We start from the raw sequence: 23,295 nt of genomic DNA, 5'->3' as shown, positions 1-23,295 counted from the left end.
TGTAGAACTGAAAGCTACGAAGATAACATCTTTTCGTTCATGGTTTCTACTTTGCTTCCACTTTCTCTTGGGGATTCTGCCATTTACATAGGTCTGAGTTGCTCAGAGAACTTTCCCAGTCGATGCCACTGGGTGCACTAACTCGGAGTGAGTTGCTTGGTCAATGCTTGAGTAGAAGGAAAAGTGCACCCTACAAAAGCACCACCCAGCAGAGTCCTTTTCCATCTTTTCTTTGATACCCCCTCATATGTATACAGAGTGATGAGATTCAAATCATTTAACAACTTTTTTTTTCTGCCCTAATGACCACTGTATGTCTAAAAACATGATATACCAAAAGGTAATTTATTATTTCAACACTATCTGGTCCTGTGCCATCTTCACAATTGTTCTTCTGTTTGAGTCCTTTGTTGCAGCCACTGTGTCAATCCATTTGTTGAGGGCCTTTCTCTTTTTCACTGTTAATTATATATATCTTATTTGTGGTAAAGTTGAAGATAATTCTGGACCAAGTCACACTTTCAGTGTTAAAGATGTGGTCCTCATGAAACGTATTCTCTAGAATCTTTTTTTCTCGTGGGCCTCCAGTGGATTCCCACCCACAGTATCCCGATAGGACAGGGCAAGACCACCGCTGGGTGTTTCAGAGACTAAGTCTTAACATAAGCAGAACACCCCCTTCCTCTCCTGAAGAGCAGCTGGCGGCTTGGAAATCACTCAGAACTCATTAGGAACCTCACTCACCTATGGGATAAACTCAGCATCCGGGTAGGGTTTATCTACCATATTCCCTGCCCACTACTCTCAGCCTGCATCCCTGGATCATAACAAGCCACAATAAGGAATTCTAGCTGCATGAAAAGACACACATCTGAAAACTGACTGAATGATGTATGAAGAATTCATAGCACAAAGAGCTTACAATTCTTTTCAGAAGGCATATGGGGCATGTGCAGTTCAATGCAATATAAATGGAGTAGACGATAACGGACAATTAGCTGTAGGAGGGTTTCCAAAGGTAAGTTTTAAAAATCAGGTTAAGGTGACTACGGGGGACATTATCTGAAATTGTGAGGGGCCCGGAGCAAAGAGGCCAGTCAGGGAAAGGCCAAGAGATGATGTGTGGGTGATGAGATGTGCGCTGGTCAACTTGAGCTGGGCAAGGAAGGAAATCATGGAAAACCAGGTCAGTGAGGACAGAGGCCCATTGTCCTGACAAAAGTGTGCAGAGAACCCCAATTTCCCGTCAGGGAGAGAAAGGAAACAAACCAGCAGGCACGCATGTGCACACGCAAACACACAGCACAGAACTGGAGCATTCAGCTAGCGGAAGAATTCATTGTCAGGGCAGGTCCCCTGCGCAGCTGCGTGGGGGGATAATGGCAGTGTGGCCAGCGATGCTTCAAAGGCATCTGTGCGGGCCAAAGGCGTGAACAGCCTCCTCTGAAGCGCATGCACCGCACTGAGTTGTGTGTTACTGCACAGAGCTGAGCCCTCTAAGCAATGCAGGGGTGCAGGGGACATTGGGGGTGCTGATACCTGCTAGATAGGCTAACTGCTTCCTTTGGCAGGGATGGCCTTCCAAGAGCCGGGAAAGGGAGCGTTCTAGTTTTTGTCTGGCCTTTGCCTCCCAGTTTGCTGGCCACATAGCCCAATAGGGTGAGAACGCTGTTTCATGAACCCGGCTTTCTTATGGTGCAGTGAGCAGTCTTAACTGGCACCGAGATTTTGAAATCATTTCTCCTCCATTCACACTGTTTCAAGTTCCCCAAAACAGTGACATCTGGGCAGTCCCACAGTCATTTGGTTTCTCTGTCCCCACAAGCCAACTCTCATGATCAGAATACCCCCCGCCCCCCCCTGCCTGGGGGAAACTCCTTTTTTTCCTCTGTGACTAGAAGAGCACTCATTCTTTTGCTTGCAATAGCTTGTGCAACTTTCCTTGCAGTGTCCGTTCTTTGGGTATCATTTTAGTGTGTGCGAGCCTACTTACCAAACCACAAGCCACATCAGCAATTCCTACACCTACAACGCAGTGACGTCGATGACATTCTGCACGTTGTGTCAGCCTTCTCGTCCTCCTTTCCCAAGTCATTCCACCGCCACTGACATCAACTCGGGGCCCACACTAAACCTCCCTTCCCACTGCACCGTCTTTACGCAGTAACGATGTTCGACACCTGCTTGGCATCGGGCACTGAGTTTACAAGCCGTCAGAAAACAGGCGATTCCAATCACCTCAAAAGAACTGGCATTTCCTTAGGGCTATTTGTGTACCAGCCTCTGTTCCCAGGACAGCACGCGTCAGCTAAGTTTGCTCTCATTACCACCCTATGCAGGAAGAACTGACTGTCCCGTTTCACAAATGAGGAAGCCAAGATGTAGGGATGTAACCAGGAACCTGGTGTTGAGCATCCTTTGAAAGAAAGCCCAGGTGCTGTGGGCACATACAGGGGGTGCCTCTGTACCAGACTTAGGGGTGACTGAAGTGCCACATTTAAATGAATACCAGGTCATATCACGCCTCCTTTTTAAAAGCCTTCCTTGGATGTTTCACCACATTCAGAGTCAATGTCACATTCTACATTGACTTACAAAACTTCTGCCCAAATCCTAGCCCACTACACCTCTCTCACTCACCCTTTGAGTTTCCGAGACTCTAAATCTGTATGAGGGCAGAAGGCATTATATTTCTCCCAGACAGTGACTGTTGACCTGGGGGTTAGTCGCTCAATTCATAACCCATTATGCTACCAGGAATCCTGAGAGACCTAGACACCAAAATCAAACTCACAGCCATCAAGTGAATACTGACTCTATAGGACCGGGTGGACCTGCCCCTGTGAGTTTCTGGAGCTGTACCTGTTTATGGGGTAGAAAGCCCTGCCCGTCTCCTAGGGAACAGCTGGTGGCTTTAGACCTTGGGGGTTATAGCCCCACGCATGCCCATGACACTGTCAGTGCTCTATGGGTCAAAGGAAAACTACCTCATATGGATTTCAAGACCATCTTTACAGGAACTGGCTGTCATTTCTTCTCCCACAGGAGTTGGGTTTCAACTGCTTCCCTTGCGATAATCAGCCTGCTGCTTAGCCTCGCTGTGCCATGAGGCTCCTTCCTCGCCAGAATCAAAGCAAACTGAACTCACTGCCATCTAGTTGATTCCAACTCCCAGCGATTCTATAGGACGGAGAACCGTGTGTTCTTCCTGGGAGCATCAAGCTCCCCATTTCTCCCATGGAACTGCAGGGCCTGTGGTTAAAGGGGCCCTGTCTCTACTCACCAGGACGCCTTTACGAGTCCGAATGGACTCTGGTAATAGAAGCCCAGAGTACAAATGCAGGAGTGAAGGCCAAGTCTACATTACCTGCCTCCATGGGTCAAATGCACGGAATCATTGCCTCAGCCACAGCAGGGTGGGGGTGGGGGTGGGGGGGGGTAGAGGTGGGTGGTGGGTGGTGGTGGGGAGAATCAGGGGCCGGGGTAGTTCAAGGAACTCTGAGGGGTCGCTTTGGGTCCTTGTCCATGGCTCTGGCTGGGAAGAAGTCCAGATAATAAAGCCCCAGAGGATCCAGTGAGTTCTGTGCCTCAAGGGGACAGTCCCTGCTTTGTTTCTCTTTCGGGCCAAAGCGTGTTGTTCCCTGAAATGCTCCTCACTTCTGAGAATAGCGCGGGCGGCCATTCCTGAATAGGCTGGGCAGAGACTGATCTGAAGCCAGCAGGCCGAGCTCAGTCTGCCCCCAGCATCACAGGGTCTTTGGGATTGCGGAGAAAGAAAAAGGAACTTAGATGGCCCTCTTCCTTCCTCCTTAACCAACTTCCATGTTCCTTCTTCACTAAGCCAGCCCGGACCTTCTCATGACGGCAACGTAGAGAGGAGAGGCGGATCAGATGGATAATAGAATGCCTTCCCCTTCCCATAGGTAATGGGGCACACAAAAACATCTTTCCTCATGACTCCTCCCTCCCCCCCAGGTCTCTGCAAACAGGTTTGTCTTCTCTGCTCCTGGCTGAGCTACCTGGGCTGAAAACCCCGTGCAGGAGAGGGCCAAGGTCTGAACACGGGATTTACACCCAGCCCTAACAAGTGTGCAATTGTCCCGATCGATTTTGTCAAATGAAATCGTCCAGGGTCAATGTCAGAGAACTCTGTTAGTGAACTAGGACAGTTAGGTTTGTCATAAACCTAAATGATTTAGCTTTTTGTGTATTTGTGTTTGGGGGCACTCTGTTTTAAAAAGAAGGCATGCTCCTACAATATCATTATAGTTGGCATCAACTCCATGCTCCCTGCAGCCCCCTCCACTTTCCTGGGTTCCTTCGGCTCTTGTCTAGTCCATATTGGTGGAATCTGTGGTTTCCGGAGGAAAAAAAATCTTAAACTTCAAAAGAAAATCCTCTGTTAGGTAGTGTTATGACGGCACAGAAATAGACCAAACTTTTAAGAAAGACCTCAATAGGAGTTTCTCTTTTGGTTCCCTATTGATACTTACTGTGACCACCTGCCACATGCTGGGTGTCATCTGGTGTGCTTGAGATAGCGCTCATCAAACACAGCTCAGGAACAATTGTGAGGTGATGCTTCATTCTGTCACACAAAGGGTCTCACTCGATAGCGCCTAACCTCAGTACTGCTGGTCTTCACAGGAGCACTTTCTAAGGGGCAGGAATGATTGCCAGTGCTTTGCCGATGTGAACACATTTATTCTCCCAACCACAGTGGCATATGCAATTCCCATCCCAATTTTAAAGACCAGATATTTTTGACACAGACAGGCCAAATAATTTGTTACAAGTTACCATAGTGGTGAGCTGGAGTAGGGGAGAGGCGCCCAGTTTGCATCTGTAGTTTTTAATTTTTATAGGCTAGACATGCCTTTTCTCCTCCAACTCACACAGCAATCTCCTGAGTTAGAATAACAAGTTCCCAATTCACCAATAAGAAATCCTCCCTCTGAGGGATTGAGCTGGGCTCCCAAGCCAATTCTATTTCGCATGATATTTTAGTAGCTGCTGTGTAGCGGGCATTGTGCTAGGCCCTAGGAACACCAGAAAGAAAGAAAACAACTCAATTTGACTAGCTCACGCTATTTCTTTTACCGCTGCCAATTCTTCCTGAAGTGATGGATAAGGAAGAGTTCAGTTCGAGTGCAAGAAAACAGTCACGTGTAAGCACGGATTCCAAGCACTGTGCTTCTGCCAAGGGCAGGAGCTATTTAGGCAAGCCTGAACACAACCAAAGAAGGGCCTCAGTTTCTTTTAAACCTTCTCTGACTCAGACATAGAATCTGTTCATTACATAAGTATTTGTTGAGAACCTGTGTTCCCGGTCTTATGCTATCACCGGGGCTTTTTTTTTTTCTTTCCTTTTTCTCAAAAGAATACTTGAACTTCAGAAGTTCCTAGTTTCAAATGTGTGTGTGTGAGAGAGAGAACGACTTAAACCGGTAAGTACAATACAACACGGTAAGTGTGATGGCTGAGATTGCCTAGTTATTTGTGGGGAAGGGAAGGTACATCCCAAAGATGGCAGAGATACTGGCTCTTAGATATTGTGAACAAGAGGATTTCCAGCTAGGAGTCGATCAGGGAGCTCACATCTAGTAAACGCATGCTGAAATGAAGACCCTAGGTTGAGACTTTGTATTTCCTTTAATCCAGAATAGAAGAGCCAAGGAGCATAAAGAACTTGCATGAAGTGGCAATGTAAGAAAGCCCCTGCGTTGAAGAGGTGGACGACACTCCTGGACGAGGCAGTGCAGGCAGGGGGACCACACGTGCAGAGGATGAGGAGAGCACCGTAGACTCAGCGCACCACAGCGTGGGGTGTGCGTGGGGAAGGGGTCGCTACAGTAGGAGACGGAGAAAAAGAAGTGGGCAAGTAAAATTTAGAAGGACTCGTTTTCATACCCAACAAGAAATTTGGATTTTATCTGGGAGACAAAAGGTAGCCAGGTAGGGAAAGCGCCTAGCCATGACCGTGCTTTAGAGGAGCCAGTCTGCTACCAGAAAGGAGTGGACATGGGCCTAGGCAGGAGACGGTGGACCCGTGGCCTATTGCAGGGGCTAATGTCGTGGTCTAGACAGAAACCAATGAAATACTGAACTAAGAGAAGAAGAGGAGGAGGGGAGACGAACTAAAAGAGAAATGGACTCAGTGGTAGAGGGAGACGGAAAGAGAAAGAAGAGGGGATGGTGGAATCCCTGCTCGACTCCCACCTTACTGGAGAAGAAGCCATGGAGGAGGATGGCCAGACTGGGCTGGCAGGCAAACCACAGGGATGAGCAATGGTGGTCAGACGTCTGTTATGTACGTCGACACTTACTGTTAATGGAGGTCGGAGAGTCTACAGAGTAAAAGGACCAAGCCTTAGAGGGGAGGCACCAAAGCCACCCTGACCTTGAGATTTCAAGAAACCTGTCAGCATAAGAATGGAGCTCTGGGGGCCTAGAGGGCCCAGCATGGAGGTACTCACCACATGATGAGCGGTTCAAACCCATCACCTGCTCTGCAGGCGAAAGATAAGTCTTTCTGCTCCTGCAAGGTTTGCCCTTTCAGGTACCCTGCAGGGCAGTTCTACTCTGTCTTATAGGAGCACAATGAGTCAGAATGAACTCAAAAGCCATGGCTTGGGTTTGGGGCTCTGCTTGCCATGGTTACCTAACTTTGAGCTTGGCAGCAGAAGAGTCCAGGTGTGAGGCAAATTTGGGGTTCAGACCCTTGGAGCTGTCCAGGAGAATAGAGCTGTCAAAGATACCCAGAAAGAGGCAGATGTTTCTTGAAGAGCTTGTTCTGGCAAGTGTGGGAGCTGCAGGATCAGGCTTGAGAGACGCAGCAGCAGGGCTTTGGGAGGACATGGGCACGTGGGCAGCCTCCTGCAGGAGCTCTGCAGATGAGGCCACTGAGAGGAGCCACACTTTCTTCCCAGCCTCCTCCTCTCCAATTTGCTACAGAAAGCGTGTGATACTGCAGCACAGTGCTGTCTGAATAAAGGGTGATTCATAGGCCGGAGGCTGTAGCTACAAGCCACACAGGCTGCAGAAAGGGCACAATTGTGTGTGTGTGTGTGTGTGTGTGTGTGTGTTTGTGTGTTTGGAAGAGACTGTTTATTTAAGAAATTATATATCCAACACAGCCCTAACTGGTGGACCATAGTAATCTGCCTATTTATGCCACCAAGTGAACAGCAAGATGGGCCAAAGGTGAACAGTTGTCGAGCCAAAGGTGAGACTCATTTTTAAAAGTAGGGTGGGTGCCTCCCTTCACGGTCTCAATTACAGGAGATACTTATGCACACAAAACATTCAGGCAACAATATCTGGGCAGAGGCCTGAGCCTCCTGTAACCAAAGAGAAAGAAGGGCCGGAACTGAAATGCAGAAGAAAGAAAATCTGTTTGGAGATAGGTCTGCTACAGTATAAACGTTTCCCTTTCTCTGGCTTTCCACTACAGCAAAACCTGGTGGTTGTCTTTGTTTAAAAAAAAAAAAAGTGTCTGTATCTAGGTCCCTGGCAGTGATTTGCCTCTGGGAGGGCCAGCGATCTATTTAATGACTCCATTGACGTCAATAGCATAACTGAAATACTTACTAACATGCAGGAGTCCAACTTTCAGAGGAGGGGTGGGAGGAGGGTGTTTTTCGGTAGTACAAAAACATGAAGTGGAGTTAACGCGGAATGAACTCACCTCTTCAGGCAGCTACTAGAGGTTAGATGCTGGGAGTCTCATCGGTTCCATTTAATAGGAAGAAACATTCGTGCTAAATTTAGAAATTAATTTTCAATTAGTGAAGTCGCCATTAATGAGTGGGGCTTTATTTGGGCTCTCTATGCTCAAGGGTAACGTTTTAACTATTTGCACTTCAGCTGACTTATTCAAGGTTGTTTTGCCACTACTCACACTTAATTTCAGACTTCTCTGAAATCATTGCAAATCAATATAAATAGCTGAATGTTGATGCTCAGGGGTAAGCATTCATGGGAGAGTTATTTTAGACTACAGTGATTCTTGCAAAACAACCATTTAGGGCATTATTCTCAGGATTATCAGGGTTTTGTTGCACGTTTGCCCTATTGTTTTGTACACAGGCTGCCTGAACAGTCAAGATGAGTAATTAAGGTAATCATCGCAAGAATTCAGGGCACCAGTATCCAGAACACTGGAGAGAGAGAGAGAGAGATTTAATATTTCCATGATTTCTGCCATCTATCCCTTCTCCTTTCATTGTCTTCCCGTTCCTCTTTCCTTCCTTTCTAGCTCTTTTATTTGTTTGTCGAGCATCCACCAATCTCTGCCCTCCCCTGAGTGACCACAGTCTTTGGTAAGGAAGTTAAGTTTATTCATTTTTGCCCATGAGTGTTGCAATCTCATTGGGCAGTTCTTGCTTAATGTGAAAATCAAGCCAAGGCCCGGCTTACGACGCCTGCCTTCATAGGCAGTCATCTGACACAGAGGAGCCGGAAGGGCCTTGCTGTGATCCTTAGAGAGCCCTTTCCTTGTATACACAGGCTCTGCTCCCATCGCCAACCCTGGATGCTCTGGCAAAAAATGAGAAGCAAACCGATTTCATGAGTCCCCAAACACCTTGGAATCGAAGGTAGCCCATGGAGACAGACCCTTCTCCATCCCCTTAACTGGCTGTGCATCTGGTACATTCGTGGGGCTTCCAGAGGCACAGTCATAATCCTATCAACTATGGCAGAATCGCATACTGAGATATAGGTTTCCTAGGCCTGGGCCTCATCTTCTGCATTATCAACTGATAAAGAGCTACTTCTCCCCAGAATGTTCTGCATTCATAATAAAAGAACCGAATTCCTATGAGCGCTGGAAATAGATTAATTACATCTATTTCTCACTTAGGCCACTGGTTTCAGACTTTATCAGAAAATTTTATTCTATTTCTCGATACACAGCCTTTGCTTCAGAACCATCCTGACCGACTGGTGTTGAAACAGGCAAAAATAAGCAACCAAACCCATTGATGTTGAGTTGATTGCGACTCCTAGCCACCCTATAGGACGGAGTAGAACCGACCCATAAGGTTCCCCGGGTTGAAATCTTTTTTTTTTAAAGGGGAGAGTGCGAACGCAGTCCCCCACTACCACAAATTATGCAGTCGAGTTTCCCACATTTGGGGAAATTACAGGGGTCAGCACATCCAGAGTGCAATGGATAAGCCTCTCCCTGGGAAAACCACCTTCGCGATCATGGTATCTCTCCTGCCAGGTAAGTATTCCGGGTTGAAATCTTTCTGGAATCAGACTGCCACATCTTTGCCCCGTGGAGTGAGTGGCTAGTGGCGTCTAGCCTTTTGGTGAGTAGTTGAGTGCTTTAAGACATTGCACCAGGGGCTCCTTACTTGCGGTTATAAACCTTTGTAAACCAAGGCTGCGTGTGCCCAGGCTGGGTTAGACTGAGTCTACCACAGTCTGGCCTGACGTCAGCAGGGGAGTTTTTAGTCATCTCGTGACTTGGTTTGCTATCATTTCTACTCAGAGATTTCCTGGTTTGTTCATCACAACCTATGACGTCTTAATAGCGGTGACATGGATGCTTGATAAGTTAATTGCTAAGTGTTAGAAAAAGAATGTTTGTTAGGAGAGCTGAGCCCTACTTTGCACACCAACTTGACTGTCCGTTGATGGTGGATATGTGACACATGACAAATCGAGTCACTTTTATAGAAATCAAGGGCACTGATGGTTAAAATAAATACTTCTCTAGCCCTTTGTATAGGAAAGAATTGAAGGAATAAACACTTGACAATTTATCTTTTCAATATTTTTTTTCCTTTTGTGGTCTGCTTGTAATCACAATTGAAATGCATACAAAAGCAAAGAGTAGGTTGGGGTGGGGAAAGTGGGACATTTATCCTACACACACACACACACACACACACACACACGCACACCTTTTTCTCACTTATCTATTTCTGTTGCTCTGTTTAAATAGCTTTAACTTTAGGTCCTGAGATTTTAAAAATTACTTCATTTTTTCTCATTGCAAATGAAAGAGCCCAAGTCCCTGCCTTGTTTGGAGTGTTCTTTCTTCCATACCTGCTTACGGTTTGAATCCTCAAGTATAATGCAGAGAAATAAATGCTTGTTCAGAAGCAAGCCAGGATCAACCTTCAGACGCTCATGAAGCCCCACGGTCGTATCGCTGTCATTATTCTCCAGAAGTCTCTTTGGAGCTTTTCGCCTCCATCTGTTTTCCTTCTTTAAAATACTTACTCACTTTATTCTGCTTGGTGGAGGGGTTTTTTTTTTGGCTTGCTTGTTTGTCTTTATTTTTTAATTATTATTCAGGAAACCAAATGACAACTTTTTAGACTTAATTTATTTGGGGTCCAAACTAATTTGAACACACTAACATATATAAACTGTAACAAAGTGCTTTTCAAATTTCTCTTAATTGTAGCACAACAGTTGATGTTTTCCAACAACAACAACAACAACTTAACTGAGCAGCTTCATAACCATACAGATACACTTTCAAAAATAGAGTCTATTTTTAAAAATAGTTTTATTGACCTTATCATTTGATCTCTCTTTTGACCCATTTGTTCTAGATATTTTTATTTTCTTTTGGAAAAGCCAGTCTATTTTAAAATTTTTAATTGATTGGTCTTTTATTGAAAATAAAGCCAACATCTGTATATTGTTCTTCTGGTCATGTTAACATTTACAATGTTCCTAAGCGTAAATAGTTATTCTAAGCAGCATGAATGACAAAGGTGCAGCTGCTAGCTTCCAGAAGCTTACTTACATTCTAATGGAAGAGACCGTGACAAAATCCTTTAATTGACACGGTAGCCCAGGATGAAATTATCGCCAGAGCAAATAAAGACCGGGCAATATGTCCATGTAAAGATTAACCTACTTTTGTCCAGTCAATTCCAACCCATCACCCTCCTATAGAACCATTGAACTGGTGGCAGAGTCCCGAAACCTTTGCCATGGCCAGCCGTCTCCTTTTTCTCCTGCACAGTGACCAAGGAGCTCTGGCCCATGGACCAGCCGGTCAGTCAGCAGCACGGCACGGACCGGCTGGGCCACCCAAACCTGACACATGGTCTCTAGGGGTGGAGAGCCCTGGGATGACATCTAAGAGCAATACACGGGTGGATTCGGAAACACTTAGGACAGAAACACCGCCCCCACCTCAACCAAGCAAGGGGAGAGAAATTTGGGAGCTGAGAAGAATAACCTGCGTGACCCTGGGGAAGGAAGTCTTCACAGTATAGGACTTGCTTTGATTCCCTAACATATTATTTCTGGTAATGGTCAATTTGTTTGACCAAATGCACCAATGGAACTCTTATTTCTGACAATGGAAAAAAATCTGTTTATTTTTACTTAGCTGTTCAAAAAACCCTCCTTTCCAAAAAGTTGCCTTCCACCCTCCCACCCCCTTCCAACTTGTTTCCGTAGGACCCTACACTTGCCTATAGCAGACCTGTTTCCCTCCAAGCTACTTTGTGGTTAAATCCATTTAGGTTATTAGAGCTTTTGCTTTTTTCTTAGATTTCAGTCGAAACACATGCGATCAATTTCTCTACTCATCAAACAATCCCGGCCTCGCGAGCGCGAAAAGCCGCATTTTAAAGCTGTGTTCCAGCTCTGAAACTTCAGTCTGTGCTACGCTGCTTATTTTTCATTCCCCTCTGAAGTGTCTATTTAAACACACCTCTTTGTCATATGCTGATAAATATTAAAATAACAGGAAAAATCTGCCTGACTTATTCAAGCTGATAATAAGAACAAAACACAGGATGTGTGTACCCCCCTTCCTTTTCTGACGGCAGTTAGACATTAAGGAGATTTGGAAACCTGTAATTACGTCATAATCGGTATGGCTACATTTTCTTCCCATTGAACAGCCAGAGTTCTGGTCGCTGGCCACAGTGGCAGATGGAAACAAATTGCCTGTGGGGTATTGTCATTTCTTTGCTCCATTGTTTTCAAGAAACAGGATCTCTCTTTGCCCAGCTAGAGTGAGCACGCCCAAGTCCGCCGTGATGTTTCCAGCAGACACCTGTGGTTCGTGAGTTAACACACAGGACTGTAAATATCCCACCCAGCCCGCCTGTGCGTCAGGGTTCTTCAAAAGAAACTGCTAAGAGTTTACTCTGGTTGATGACCAAAGCTTCTTCTCAAATCTGGCTAACAGAAATCTGAGCAACAATGTTTCTCTGGAAAACCAGTGTGACGAAATGGTAGGAGTTTCCAAACCTGCCTCCTTTGATCTTCAAGTATATAATCCTCGTTACATGTTAAAACAGTCTATTTAGTTTCTCTTTCTGAAACTTGGAAAGAAACGAGTACATCAAAATTCCAAGCCTTTGAAGTCTACTGTTAGAGCACTGTTTGCTTTTTTCCTGTCTCATGCGCCAGTCGCCTTTACCTAATATCGTGCTCTCTGTTTTATTCTTGTTTTCTGTCTTTCTTCGACACAAACACAAAAATATTTTTAAAAGCGTGTGCCATAAATACTTCAGAAGCCAACGAGTCGATGGAATCCACTGCCTTTGTTCCTATCTTTTAAGAGCTGGACTTTGGTAACATTAAGAGCTGGACTTTGGCTATATTTATGGGCATGATACTCCCAGAGACCAGATTTTAACATTGGTAAAGCGGGACACCATTGATAAAACTCATATCCTGGCGAAATAGCCACATGGCAGCCCAAAACTGTATACCCTAGCTTGTCGTGCATTCTTTCCAAAAATCGGGACTTTTTAAAAACACCACGGGACACGGGACAAGTTATTATCGGGACTGTCCCACCGGAAGCAGGACATCTGGTCACCTAACAAAAGCGCACATGCTCCCCCAAAGGAAAGTGATATGTATAAAGCAAAAGCAATGGGAATAGAAGGCCATGGCCACCGCAATGCAGGTCAGTGCAGCACGAGTTCATCTTAGTAATGGTTCCTAGGTGTTTACGCAAAGCCGGTGCTGCCATGGTGGAGACAGATTGTAGGGCGCGAGCTCTGTGTTGGACTTTAAAAGGGGCCCTGGTCAGCTGCTTAGGATATGAAAGAGAACGTATATTCAACACATCCGTGGTGTGCGGGGGTTTCTTCTAGGGGCCTTATCTCGTGGCCAATCTCAAGCCTCTAAGGAAAGCAAACACATAGGAGTGAAAGAGGGGAAGTTAGCTTTCTTTGAAAACCACCTTGGAGACACACAGTTGGATATCCTCCAAGAGAAATGATCCGTGACCTGCTAAGAGACTTGGTTTCACACCTGAAAGGGTGTAAATACAAACGGGATCTATAACTGAGAGGACAGGAACCGCACTAACATATCCTGCTGCGGGGCGGCCAGGTGAGTGGGAATGGGGTTGGGCACACTCAGGGGACCTTTGGGGTTGGCTCTCCAGTAGGTCAGTGAGCCTGAAAGCTAAGGCCAAATTTGTTCTCAGTGCAGTTCTGTCTCCTGCTCCTCTTCTACGAAGTGGCATTGCCACATTGCATCACCTCCGAAAGCCTTTGAAAGAGTGCCACCAAGAGATGCAGCATTGAGGACTGGGATCTATAAGTAAACCCTATGATTCTGTAGAGAAGTTCTGAATAAGTGGCATGTGTTTTTTATTCGGAGACATTTTCTACAGAGCTAAGGGCATGGCCTACCTTGTAGGTTCACTCTGGAGACAGGAGGCTGGCTGGCAGCTGGGGATCTCCTGTGGAGACAAAGAAGAGACCTGAGTCCATGTATCAATGCTGTCCCCACCGCCAGTCCCAGGAGCTTTGCAGGTCCACATGTGCTATTGAGTGACATCATGCTATCTCCGGAAGGCAGGCTCCTGGGACTCAGAGTAGATGACAGCAATTCTTTCACATCCAAATGGCCTGGAATTCCCCCAAGCGCTGCCTCAGGATGCTCCAACTCCCCAGGAAGGAAATGGTTGGCCCAAGGTCCCTAACCAGTCCCCCTATCCCAGGTTCCACAGGTCCAGGAGGCCCTCCCAATAGGACACGCTCGCTCAGGAATCCCACACAAGGCCATGTGAAACTCAGTTCATTTGGGCAGCGCTATGCAGAGTGACCACTGGACTCAGCGAGGGGAAGTCGCTTGTTCTTGGTCACACAGACCTGAGTAGCTGTAATCCTCTTTGCTTAATTGAAGGAATGGTCTCTCTCCCGAGGGGCAAATAAACAAACAAAGGCACACCCACAGTCAACACACACTCCCAGGATCACAGTTTGTAAGTAAGCTTTCTTTCATATTGGCAGGAGCCCCTCTTCCCTGAAGTGGCTGCTATCACCACTCTACTGTTTGCGTGGAACAGAGACTTCCGGTGTGTTGCTGGAGCACTGGCCTCAAACCTAAGCTACACGAGCAGCCCCTGGAACAGCGGTTCTCAACCTGGGGGTTGCGACCCCTTTGGCCGTTGAATGACCCTTTCACGGGGGCGTTGCCCGATTCATAATAGTAGCAAAATTACAATGATGAAGTAGCAACAAAAATAATTTTATGTTTGGGGGGTCACCACAACATGAGGAACTGTATGAAAGGGTCAGGGCATGAGGAAGGCTGAGACCCACTCTCCTGGAAGACATGTGAAAGCACATTGCTGGGCTTCATACTCGGGTGTTTGGACTCCACGGGTTAGAAGTGGGGCTCGTTTCTAAGCCATGTGCAGTTCTTTCAATATGTACATGTGGCTTTGAAGTCAAATTTTTTAAAAATCGGGATATTATTCAGATAATGTGATCTATCCAACTTTCTCTCTCAGAATCCCTACCTGCTTGACATCGCACCTCAACCCCACAATGGCCTAGGGAGTGTCAGGTGTCTTGTACACATTTCCATTGGAATTAAAATACAAGTCCTGGTCCGGGTAGTTCAGACCAAGTAGTTTGCAATGGTCTGCTAACCTAAAGGTTGGCGGTTCCACCCCACACAGTGGTCCCACAGCAGGAAGTCGTGATGAGCTGCTTCTGTCAAGATGACGGTCAAGAAAACCCTGTGGACCCTTCCAGCCTGTGACCCCTTGGTTGCCATGGTCAGAATTGGCTTGACGTCGACAGCTTTGGTTTGGGTTTTGAGTGGCATAGGCATTAAGTGCTTGGCTTCATACCAAAAGGTTGGTAGTTTGAACTTGTCTCGAGGTACTTAGGAAGACCTGGCATCAACTTCACAACTCTTGGAAACTCTACGAAGCACAGTTTGACCCTGCTCCACAAGGGGCACCATGAGTCACAAGAGTCTCATCGGCAGCTGTTGATTTGCGTTTTGTTTGGCGTCTTTTTGTTATTGGTGGTTTAAACAGAACTCCTTAGCTTAAGTGTAAACTTCAGTGAGGTGGAACCAAGTTGCTGGCTTTGTACCTTGATTCCCAGGGAGGGTTTAACACTCCATTCAGAAAATCGGTTTTGAATGGAAGAATAAAGGAATGAAAGAGCGAAAGAGCTAACTCATCCATTGCCAGGTCCCAACTTGATTCCTCCTTTGTTCTCGAACCTGTGCTATCCCTCCCTGTCTCTGCTCAGGCCACTCCTCCGCCAGGCAGATCCTCCCACCACACATCCATACTTCCTAATAGCAAGGGTCAAGGGCCACCTTCTCCAAAGTTTAGTTTCAGCTGAAAGTGGTGCCTCTTCTCAGCGCCCGGGTGCTTCGTCTGTAACTTGAGGGTGGTTTTGTCATATGATGAGGAATACGGACATGGGTCATCTGTGCTGCTAACCTGTGCTGATGACAGAATTTGTAACTGATGCCATTCCATCACCTCGGCTGGATCCACCGATTGTTGAGAACACTCAGGACTCGAACTCTTGGTGGATGGTCGAGGAGAGGAACCATTGAGGTGAAAGTGGCTGGAGGCATCAAACACAGGACAGGGACATCTTATCTAGCTTCCTTTCCCCACGCAGTCCTGGTTCTACACTACTTGTGGCAGCTGCATGCAGCAGACTCGCTTGCTGTGCCCTTGGAGAAAGTTGCCTCAGCTGTAGCCCCTTCTCCTCCTCGTGGGGTGACTGGCTCCTGCGAGTGTTCTAGCCTGTGACGCAGGCATCTCCTCCACAGAAGAGCCTTCCCTCTTGAGAGGTGGACCTGCTCTGAGGATGTTCCCTGTGGCCCCCCCGCCCCGTCACAGCACCAGCCCTGTCAGATTGTGGGTCCCTATCCCCTGTCTGTCTCCTCAAATTGCCTGTGAGGACTTTAAGGACAAAGACTGAGGCTTATTCACGTGTGCCACCCTGGAAGTTGACATACTGTCCGGTATGATGCAGATTTTCAACCATATTCACAAGACGGTTATGTGTAAATTTTATATCCTTTCTTGGACTCAAAAGGGAAGCTTTTGTTCCAGAAGGCATTTTTCAAGAAGCACTTAGATGACAGAGATCTCTGCTTTTTCAAAATGGCATAGCTAATCAAACAGTGCCCAGTTCTCCCAAGGGCCCCTAGGAGTCACACAGTTCCATCCAAAAGGCAGGGGCCGTCTCAGGGTGGCGTGGCTCCCAGTCTCAGAACGAGGTGTCAAGAAGGGGCTGGGCGCATTTGAAAGGAATGGGTGACTTCTGGCAGCTGGGTTACTCTTCGGAGTGAATGAGAGCATCAGGGTAAATGGTGTTCGTCACCCAGTTCCCAGCAGAGCCTAAGTTACGGGAGAAGTAGAAGTTATGTGAAAGGGGTGCTGGAAATGACAATATTAACAGCAGGCGTCATAAGGCTGCAGTAGTAAGAGCTCTCCAGCTCGGAAAAGCACAGCAGAGAGCGCGATCCAGACTATAAATAAGATTAGAATCCTAATCCTGGTTCTGGCACCTTCTGACTAGACAGCTCCAAGCAACCGAACTCAGCTCAGCTTCCTCATCACAGGGCGAGAGGAGCGCAGGCAGCGACTGGCGTCCACTGAGGCTGTGCGGTGTGCCAGGGCTTGTGTGCGGCGAGCTACATCTACTCCCTCATTCACTTCAGGAGAATTTGGCACACCTCTTTCCAACTCTGAATCTAAAGGTTTTATGATTCTCAGCTAGTTTAAATCACATGCCAATGTACATAAAAGCTTTGAAAGGCACGTCTTCTCCTAGGGGGCTTTAAAATGTTCATGGGAAAAGTCCATGATCTTTCACTTCCATCCTCTTCCCTGTGAACTTCGATGCAGGCAACAGAAAGACACAAGCGGCTATGAACTCTCTCCCCAAGTTTGCCGAAACCGCTGCTAAAATGGTGTTTGGAAAGGATGTAACAACCGAGCCAATTCCTTGAGGCCCACAGGTGAAAATTGTGGTGTTTGTTCTCCAGAGAGCTCCGTGATGAAGGAAGACTCCACTTTGCTCCCGGCTCCATCCTTTGATTGCTAGACTGCTGAGTCTGAGAGTGTGTTGTGGGGGTGGGGGTGGGGGGGGGGTGTCTCCCACTCACACACCTGGTTTCTCCATCAGGCTGTCTAAAGCCAGTATTGCTTGAGGAATGCTGATCTGAATTAACAACTAAATGAAAACCAGATTTTCCAAACGACAAAGGAGATGTAGGTTGTACCCTGAAGCCAAGAAGCACAGGCCCAAGCAGGCATCTCTCAACGGGGCCTTTCACGGTGGAATGAGGAAACCTCTCGGCGGGAACCTGGAGATTTTCTCCCATTGGGTGGTCATGCTCGGGCAGATGCTGCGGAGCAAGGAGCCGAAGGTAAAGGAAATCCTGATTTATGAGAAGTAGCATTCTCTGTGGGAGTTCATTTGCTTTTAAGAAACCACACCACACAGATGTCTCCCCCAAACCACTCCAAGGTCACCGCATTGCTTCCCATTTGCACTCAAAGCACTCTGAAACCAAAGTCCACCAGTTCAGAAAACAATGTCCACTTTCATGAATCCTTCTTTTCCATGTTAAAATAAACCTGTGAGGAGAAATTCTCTCGGTCTGCTGCGTCCAAACCTGGCAGGCCCACTTATATTCAGCTACACCACACCCCTCGTGGTTTTTGTGACTTGTTCTGGTGTCCAGTCTGCAGACCCAGGTGAGGACGGAAGACGTGTTTTTGCTCTCAGCTCCATTCTTCCCTAAGGACCGCTTGATTGTAAGGAGCAGAATGGAGTGTGTCCCAGGGCCCTTCCGTTTCCAACCTGTCCCGGCCAAGTTGCCCGCCTCTGTGCTTGCCCGCCATCACTCGGGTAGCAGGGAGGGTCTGGGCCCAGGGTGTGTAGCTTCCTTGGCAAAGTTGCAGCGGTAGATGTGTCCTGCCTTGAGCATCTGTTGGTGTGAGCTTTCCTGAAGCACTTGTAGCAAATAACAGGGCCGACTGTACAGCTATGGGAATGAATGACCGTGATCGAATACGCAGAACCTTACCGCTCGAGACCTGTTCCGTTCAGTGAGTGTGAGCTGCTTTGGGCCAAAGGGGACACGGATGGCTCATGATTGGAGGCAGGTCCCCAGCCAGAGTCTGAAATGGATGTCGGCTCTGCCATAGAAAGGAGACTCGTGGACACATAGTTTCTAAAGTCCCAGGGCGTAAAAATCCCAGAAAGTTACTGAAAAGACCTGATTAGTTGGAAAGTAGATTTAGCAAACAGATGGTTTCCGAGCCGTTAGCCAAGGCTCCTCTCTTACAGGAGCAAGAAGCGTCCGATGCACATTAGCAAATCCGTTTGAAGACATTCCCCTCCTCCTCTTCCTTGGAGCTGCGGGAAGTGGCGCCTCTGAGTTTAGTTATGTCGAGGAGCCCCAGGATACAGAAGGTTATGTGTTTGAAACCACCAGCTGCTCCGTGGGAGCAAGAAGAGGCTTTCTATTGCCTTGAAGGCACACGGTCTCAGAAATGCACAGGGGAAGTTCCTGCTTGTCCTCGAGTATTGTGTGAGAGTCTGAATCGATTCTACAGCCAGCAGCGACTTTGGAAAGTTTTTGTTTGCTCGCTTGTTTGTGGACGGAAGCCTTTGAAATATACCCCCTACAACCTTGCCTTCCCGGACCACCTCCATCCTCCTGGTCCAGGACTTCAGCCCTCAGTTTCATTCCTGAAGCACTCTTCTGTTTAGTGCCTCTGCTTTTCAGGCTAAATCATTATCTGCTCCAAAGGCTTTGGGGACTTCTTCAAGTAACTCAGAAAACCTAAAATGTGCAGTGAATATGGGCAGTTCATTTAATCTCCCTAAGCATCGTTTCTTTATTCTTTTTTTTTGTTCCAGCCATTGGCAGAAAATTTTATTCAACTGAAAACATAGTTGTAGAATGCACATGAAGTATAGAGATATTGAAGGGATGTATAGCAAAGTTTGCATTCACGGTAGGAAAGTTATTACATGCCACTGAGGCCGATCCAGCTTGTAGTGAGTGCCCCCTGTATACGACCCCCGATACAGCAGAAGTAAGCAAACGGACTCATCCTGACAAACCTTCGTGGCTCTCGTCCTGGGTAAGGACCTGGTTGCAGTCACTGAGCCAGTCTATCTTGTTGAGGGTCTGTACTTTTGCATACCATTACTTTTAACCAGCGTGTTATTCTTCTCTAAGGACTGGTCTTTCTTTTTTTTTTTTGGTTTTAACTCATGACAACCCCATGATGAATTCTTTTTTTTTTTTTTGGGATGCTGTCTTTTTTTTTTTTAATTTTAACAATTTATTGGGGCTCATACAATTCTTTTCACAGTTCATATATATACATACATCAATTGTATAAAGCACATCTGTACAGTCTTTGCCCTAATCATTTTTTTCTCTTTTCTTCTTTTACATTTTATAAGGGACTCATACAACTCTTACCACAATCCATACATATACATACATCAATTGTATAAAGCACATCTATACATTCCCTGCCCCAATCATTCTCAAGGCATTTGCTCTCCACTTAAGCCCCTTGCATCAGGTCCTCTTTTTTTTCCCCTCTTCCCTCCCCCTTCCCCCCTCCCTCATATGCCCTTGGTAATTTATACATCGTTGTTTTGTCATATCTTGCCCTATCCGGAGTCTCCCTTCCCCCCTTCTCTGCTGTCCCTCTCCCAGGGAAGAGGTCACATGTGGATCCCTGTAATCAGTTCCCCCTTTCCAACCCACTCACCCTCCACTCTCCCAGCATCGTCCCTCATACCCTTGGTCCTGAAGGTATCATCCCCCCTGGATTCCCTGTACCTCCAGCCCTCATATGTACCAGTGTACAGCCTCTGTCCTATCCAGCCCTGCAAGGTAGAATTCGGATCATGGTAGTTGGGGGGAGGAAGCATCCAGGTGGTGAAGAAAGCTGATGGTGCCCGGCTATCAAAAGAGATAGTGTCTGGGGTCTTAAAGGCTTGAAGGTGAACAAGCGGCCATCTAGCTCAGAAGCAAATAAGCCCACATGGAAGAAGCACACCGGCCAGTGCGATCACGAGGTGCCCAAGGGACCATGTATAAGGCATCATGCAAAAAAAAAAAAAAGATATAAGTGTGTGTATGTATGTGTATATATGTGTATATGTATATATGTATGTATGTATATGTATATATATATCATATTAAATGAAGGGGGAAGTGCAGAGTGGAGACCCAAGGCCCAAGTGTCGACCAATGGAGATCCCCTCATAGAGGGGTTTAGGAGAGGAGATGGGTTAATTAGGGTGTGAGGTAGTATCGATGAAGAACACAGCTTTCCCCCGGATCCTGGATGCTTCCTCCCCCCAACTACCATGATCCGTTTCTTTATTCTTTATGTGAGCCTAAAATCAGAAACACTTGGTGCGTGTAAATAGGGCAGTCTGAGCATGGAGTCTTACCTCCATTATAAAGTCTTGACATGAATCTAGAATTTATGTGGAATTTTAAAGCTTCCTTCTGACCACAGTTCCTGTAACCAAAGTCTCCACCTTGAAAGAGACAGTCTTTTGCTGCGGGGTCTGGCAGGAGCAGGGCATAGCAGTCTTTCCCAGAGAATCGTGCTCCCTGTGTTGAAACAGATGCTTGTGCCTCGAGGGGCCTGATGCACAGCAGAATAGATACATCTTTACAGTGACTCCCCCGAAAGAGACATCATTGAGCAGGAAGGTTTTCATGCAGGGTGCTGGAGACATCTGCCCTGGGACCACTGTCCTGTGTAGCAGATGGAGGAGCATGTACTTGTAATTAATCATGGAAGCCACTGAATGTGCTATCTACCTCTCCCTGCCGAAGGCTCGCTTTTAGCTATACTACCTTGGACACCTACCCCCCCCCCCACCCACCCACCCACCCACCCTGTTGTCTTTCTGCCAATGACAACATTGTGACACCAAGTTCCTGCCCCAACTGTACAAAAATAAAGAGATAAAAAAGCTATTATTTCCTGCTTCCTTGTTTTCCAACGGTTCAGCCATCTTCGCTCCATGAATTTTCCTTGGGTGCCAAGCACCTGCATTTAAACCTCATCTTAGTGGTAAAATCGAACCCCTGAAATGCTGCCACAAGGAGAGGGACCTGCTGAGGTAGCATTTAAGAAAGATCACTCCTGAGGCAGGTGGGAAACTCGTTCAGAGGAGGAGGGACGAGAGATGGAAGACTCCAGCAGGGTATGCATAGCCATCTCAGCAGGACCCTCAATGAGAAGCCAAGCCACTTTCTCAAAGTCCACTCTGTAGCACTGTGTTGAGGACCCCAGGTAGCACAGTGGTTCTAAGTTGAGAAGTTCACAAGCACCAGCCACTCCTCAGGAGAAAGACGAGACATTTTACTCTTATAAACAGTCACAGGCTCAGAAACTCCGAGAGGGGCAGTTCTACCCTGTCCTAGCATCCCTATGGGTCAGCATTGACTCGGTGGCAGTGAAATTTTGTTTTGTACAGTAACGTGTCAGCTCATGGCCACAGCTGGTGATCAAAGCAGAAGAGAAGGTTGATTAAGAATTATTCCACAACTGGGAAGAACATGCTATTCTGCAGTGAGCACTCACAAGGAAACCAAAACACAAAAGCAAGAACCTCCCTGTCATCGAGTCAATTCTGACTCCTGGGCACTCAGTCAGACAGAGTAAAATGTCTCTGCATGTTTGTCTGACTGTAAGTCTTTATGGGAATAGAACACCCCCTCCATTACCTCACAGAGCAGCTGTGGGTTCACATGTCCGACCATGGGGTTAGCAGCCCACATGAACCCCATGTCATCTGCATCAGCGGGCAGCACTGACCACAAACTCAGGGGCCTTAAGAGCGGGCTGAGGTGCTTCTCTGTGTGGGCAGGGTTGTTAACAAGTCCTTGCATTTCTGAGGGTCTGGGAGTCTCTTTCCGGAAAACAAAAACAGGTTGAATAGCTTCGAGGGTCTCCTGAGGCCAACACAAAGGTCATTGATGCTATGACCTCCCGAGTCTGGTGGTGATCTTTGAAAACATGCCAAATAACCAACTGTGTAGCACTTAGATGGTGTTCATGGGAAAACAAAGGAAAAAGCAAAACAAAACAGCTGTCCTTGAGTTGGCTCTGACTCATGGCACCTCCATGTGTGTCCGAGTAGAACTGTGTCCGTTCTTCTGAGGTGCCTGTGGGACAACTTCCGCCCCATCAGTTAGCAGTCTGGAACATCAACCGCCTCAATACCCAGGGATGGTTAGACTGCTAGGCTGTTAGAATCTTAGGGGAGAAAGTGACTGTCGATGATGTCAAGTTCAAATTTTCATTTTATAGATGAGGAAAAACCAAGGTCCAGCATTCATAATTGAATTTAGCCAGGTCAGGCCAGTAGTTATTTGGTAACGCAAGATAAGATAACCCCACTTTCTGACTTTATTCATTGAACCCACGAACCTGTCTACACAATACCAAAAATATAGGGAACCTAGTCTCTCTGCCTTTTCGGAAACATCAAGAGTTAGAGTGAATCTGAACTCGTGCATAGCCTATCCTGATCGATCTTAATAGAATTTATAGCCATCAAGTATAACATCCAAAATGGTAAATCTAAAAGTCAACAACAGCAACAAAATCCTCATCTCTTTCATTCATCTGCTGAAACAACTCTTACTGGGATCTGTGTAGCTGACATGCTGCTCCCACGCATCGGTAAGTGCAGGCTGTGCGCTCCCGCAAGGCCGAAGAGGATTCAGCAGAGCTTCCAGACTCAGAGGAACGAGGAAGAATGACCTGGACATTGACTTTGGAAATTGGGCCAGTAGAAAACCCATCTGGATCCCCATGTGATCATGGGGAGGGTACAGCTGAGGTAGGGTTTTATTCCTTTGGAAAGGAGGTCACCATAATTTGGGCAACTCAAAATCAACTAGCAACAATAAGAACTGAGTACTTTGGGTTAAGGGACACAGATGGAAAACCAAAACCCACCTAGCCCAGATCATCTCACGAGTGCTAAAGATACTCTTTTCAAATGTCAT

The 23,295-nt window shown here is 46.8% G+C and overlaps 1 protein-coding gene and 1 non-coding gene across 3 annotated transcripts in view; both read right to left on the bottom strand.

Annotated features, from left to right (window-relative positions):
* Window positions 1-23,295, bottom strand: part of PDE4B (phosphodiesterase 4B) — a 549,688-nt gene that overhangs the window by 129,363 nt on the left and 397,030 nt on the right. For both annotated transcript variants that reach the window (XM_075557209.1, XM_075557214.1), the window contains one exon: window positions 13,641-13,690. In XM_075557209.1, coding sequence (XP_075413324.1) covers window positions 13,641-13,690 — 50 coding nt within the window. The remainder of the gene's footprint in view (window positions 1-13,640; window positions 13,691-23,295) is intronic.
* LOC142437900 (U1 spliceosomal RNA) lies at window positions 9,074-9,237 on the bottom strand. Its single transcript, XR_012782402.1, has one exon. It is a non-coding gene; the product is annotated as a U1 spliceosomal RNA (small nuclear RNA).

The sequence above is a fragment of the Tenrec ecaudatus genome, chromosome 1 (assembly GCF_050624435.1).
Source record: "Tenrec ecaudatus isolate mTenEca1 chromosome 1, mTenEca1.hap1, whole genome shotgun sequence".
Taxonomy (NCBI): Eukaryota; Metazoa; Chordata; class Mammalia; order Afrosoricida; family Tenrecidae; genus Tenrec; species Tenrec ecaudatus.
This window is presented reverse-complemented; position numbering and strand designations above follow the sequence as displayed.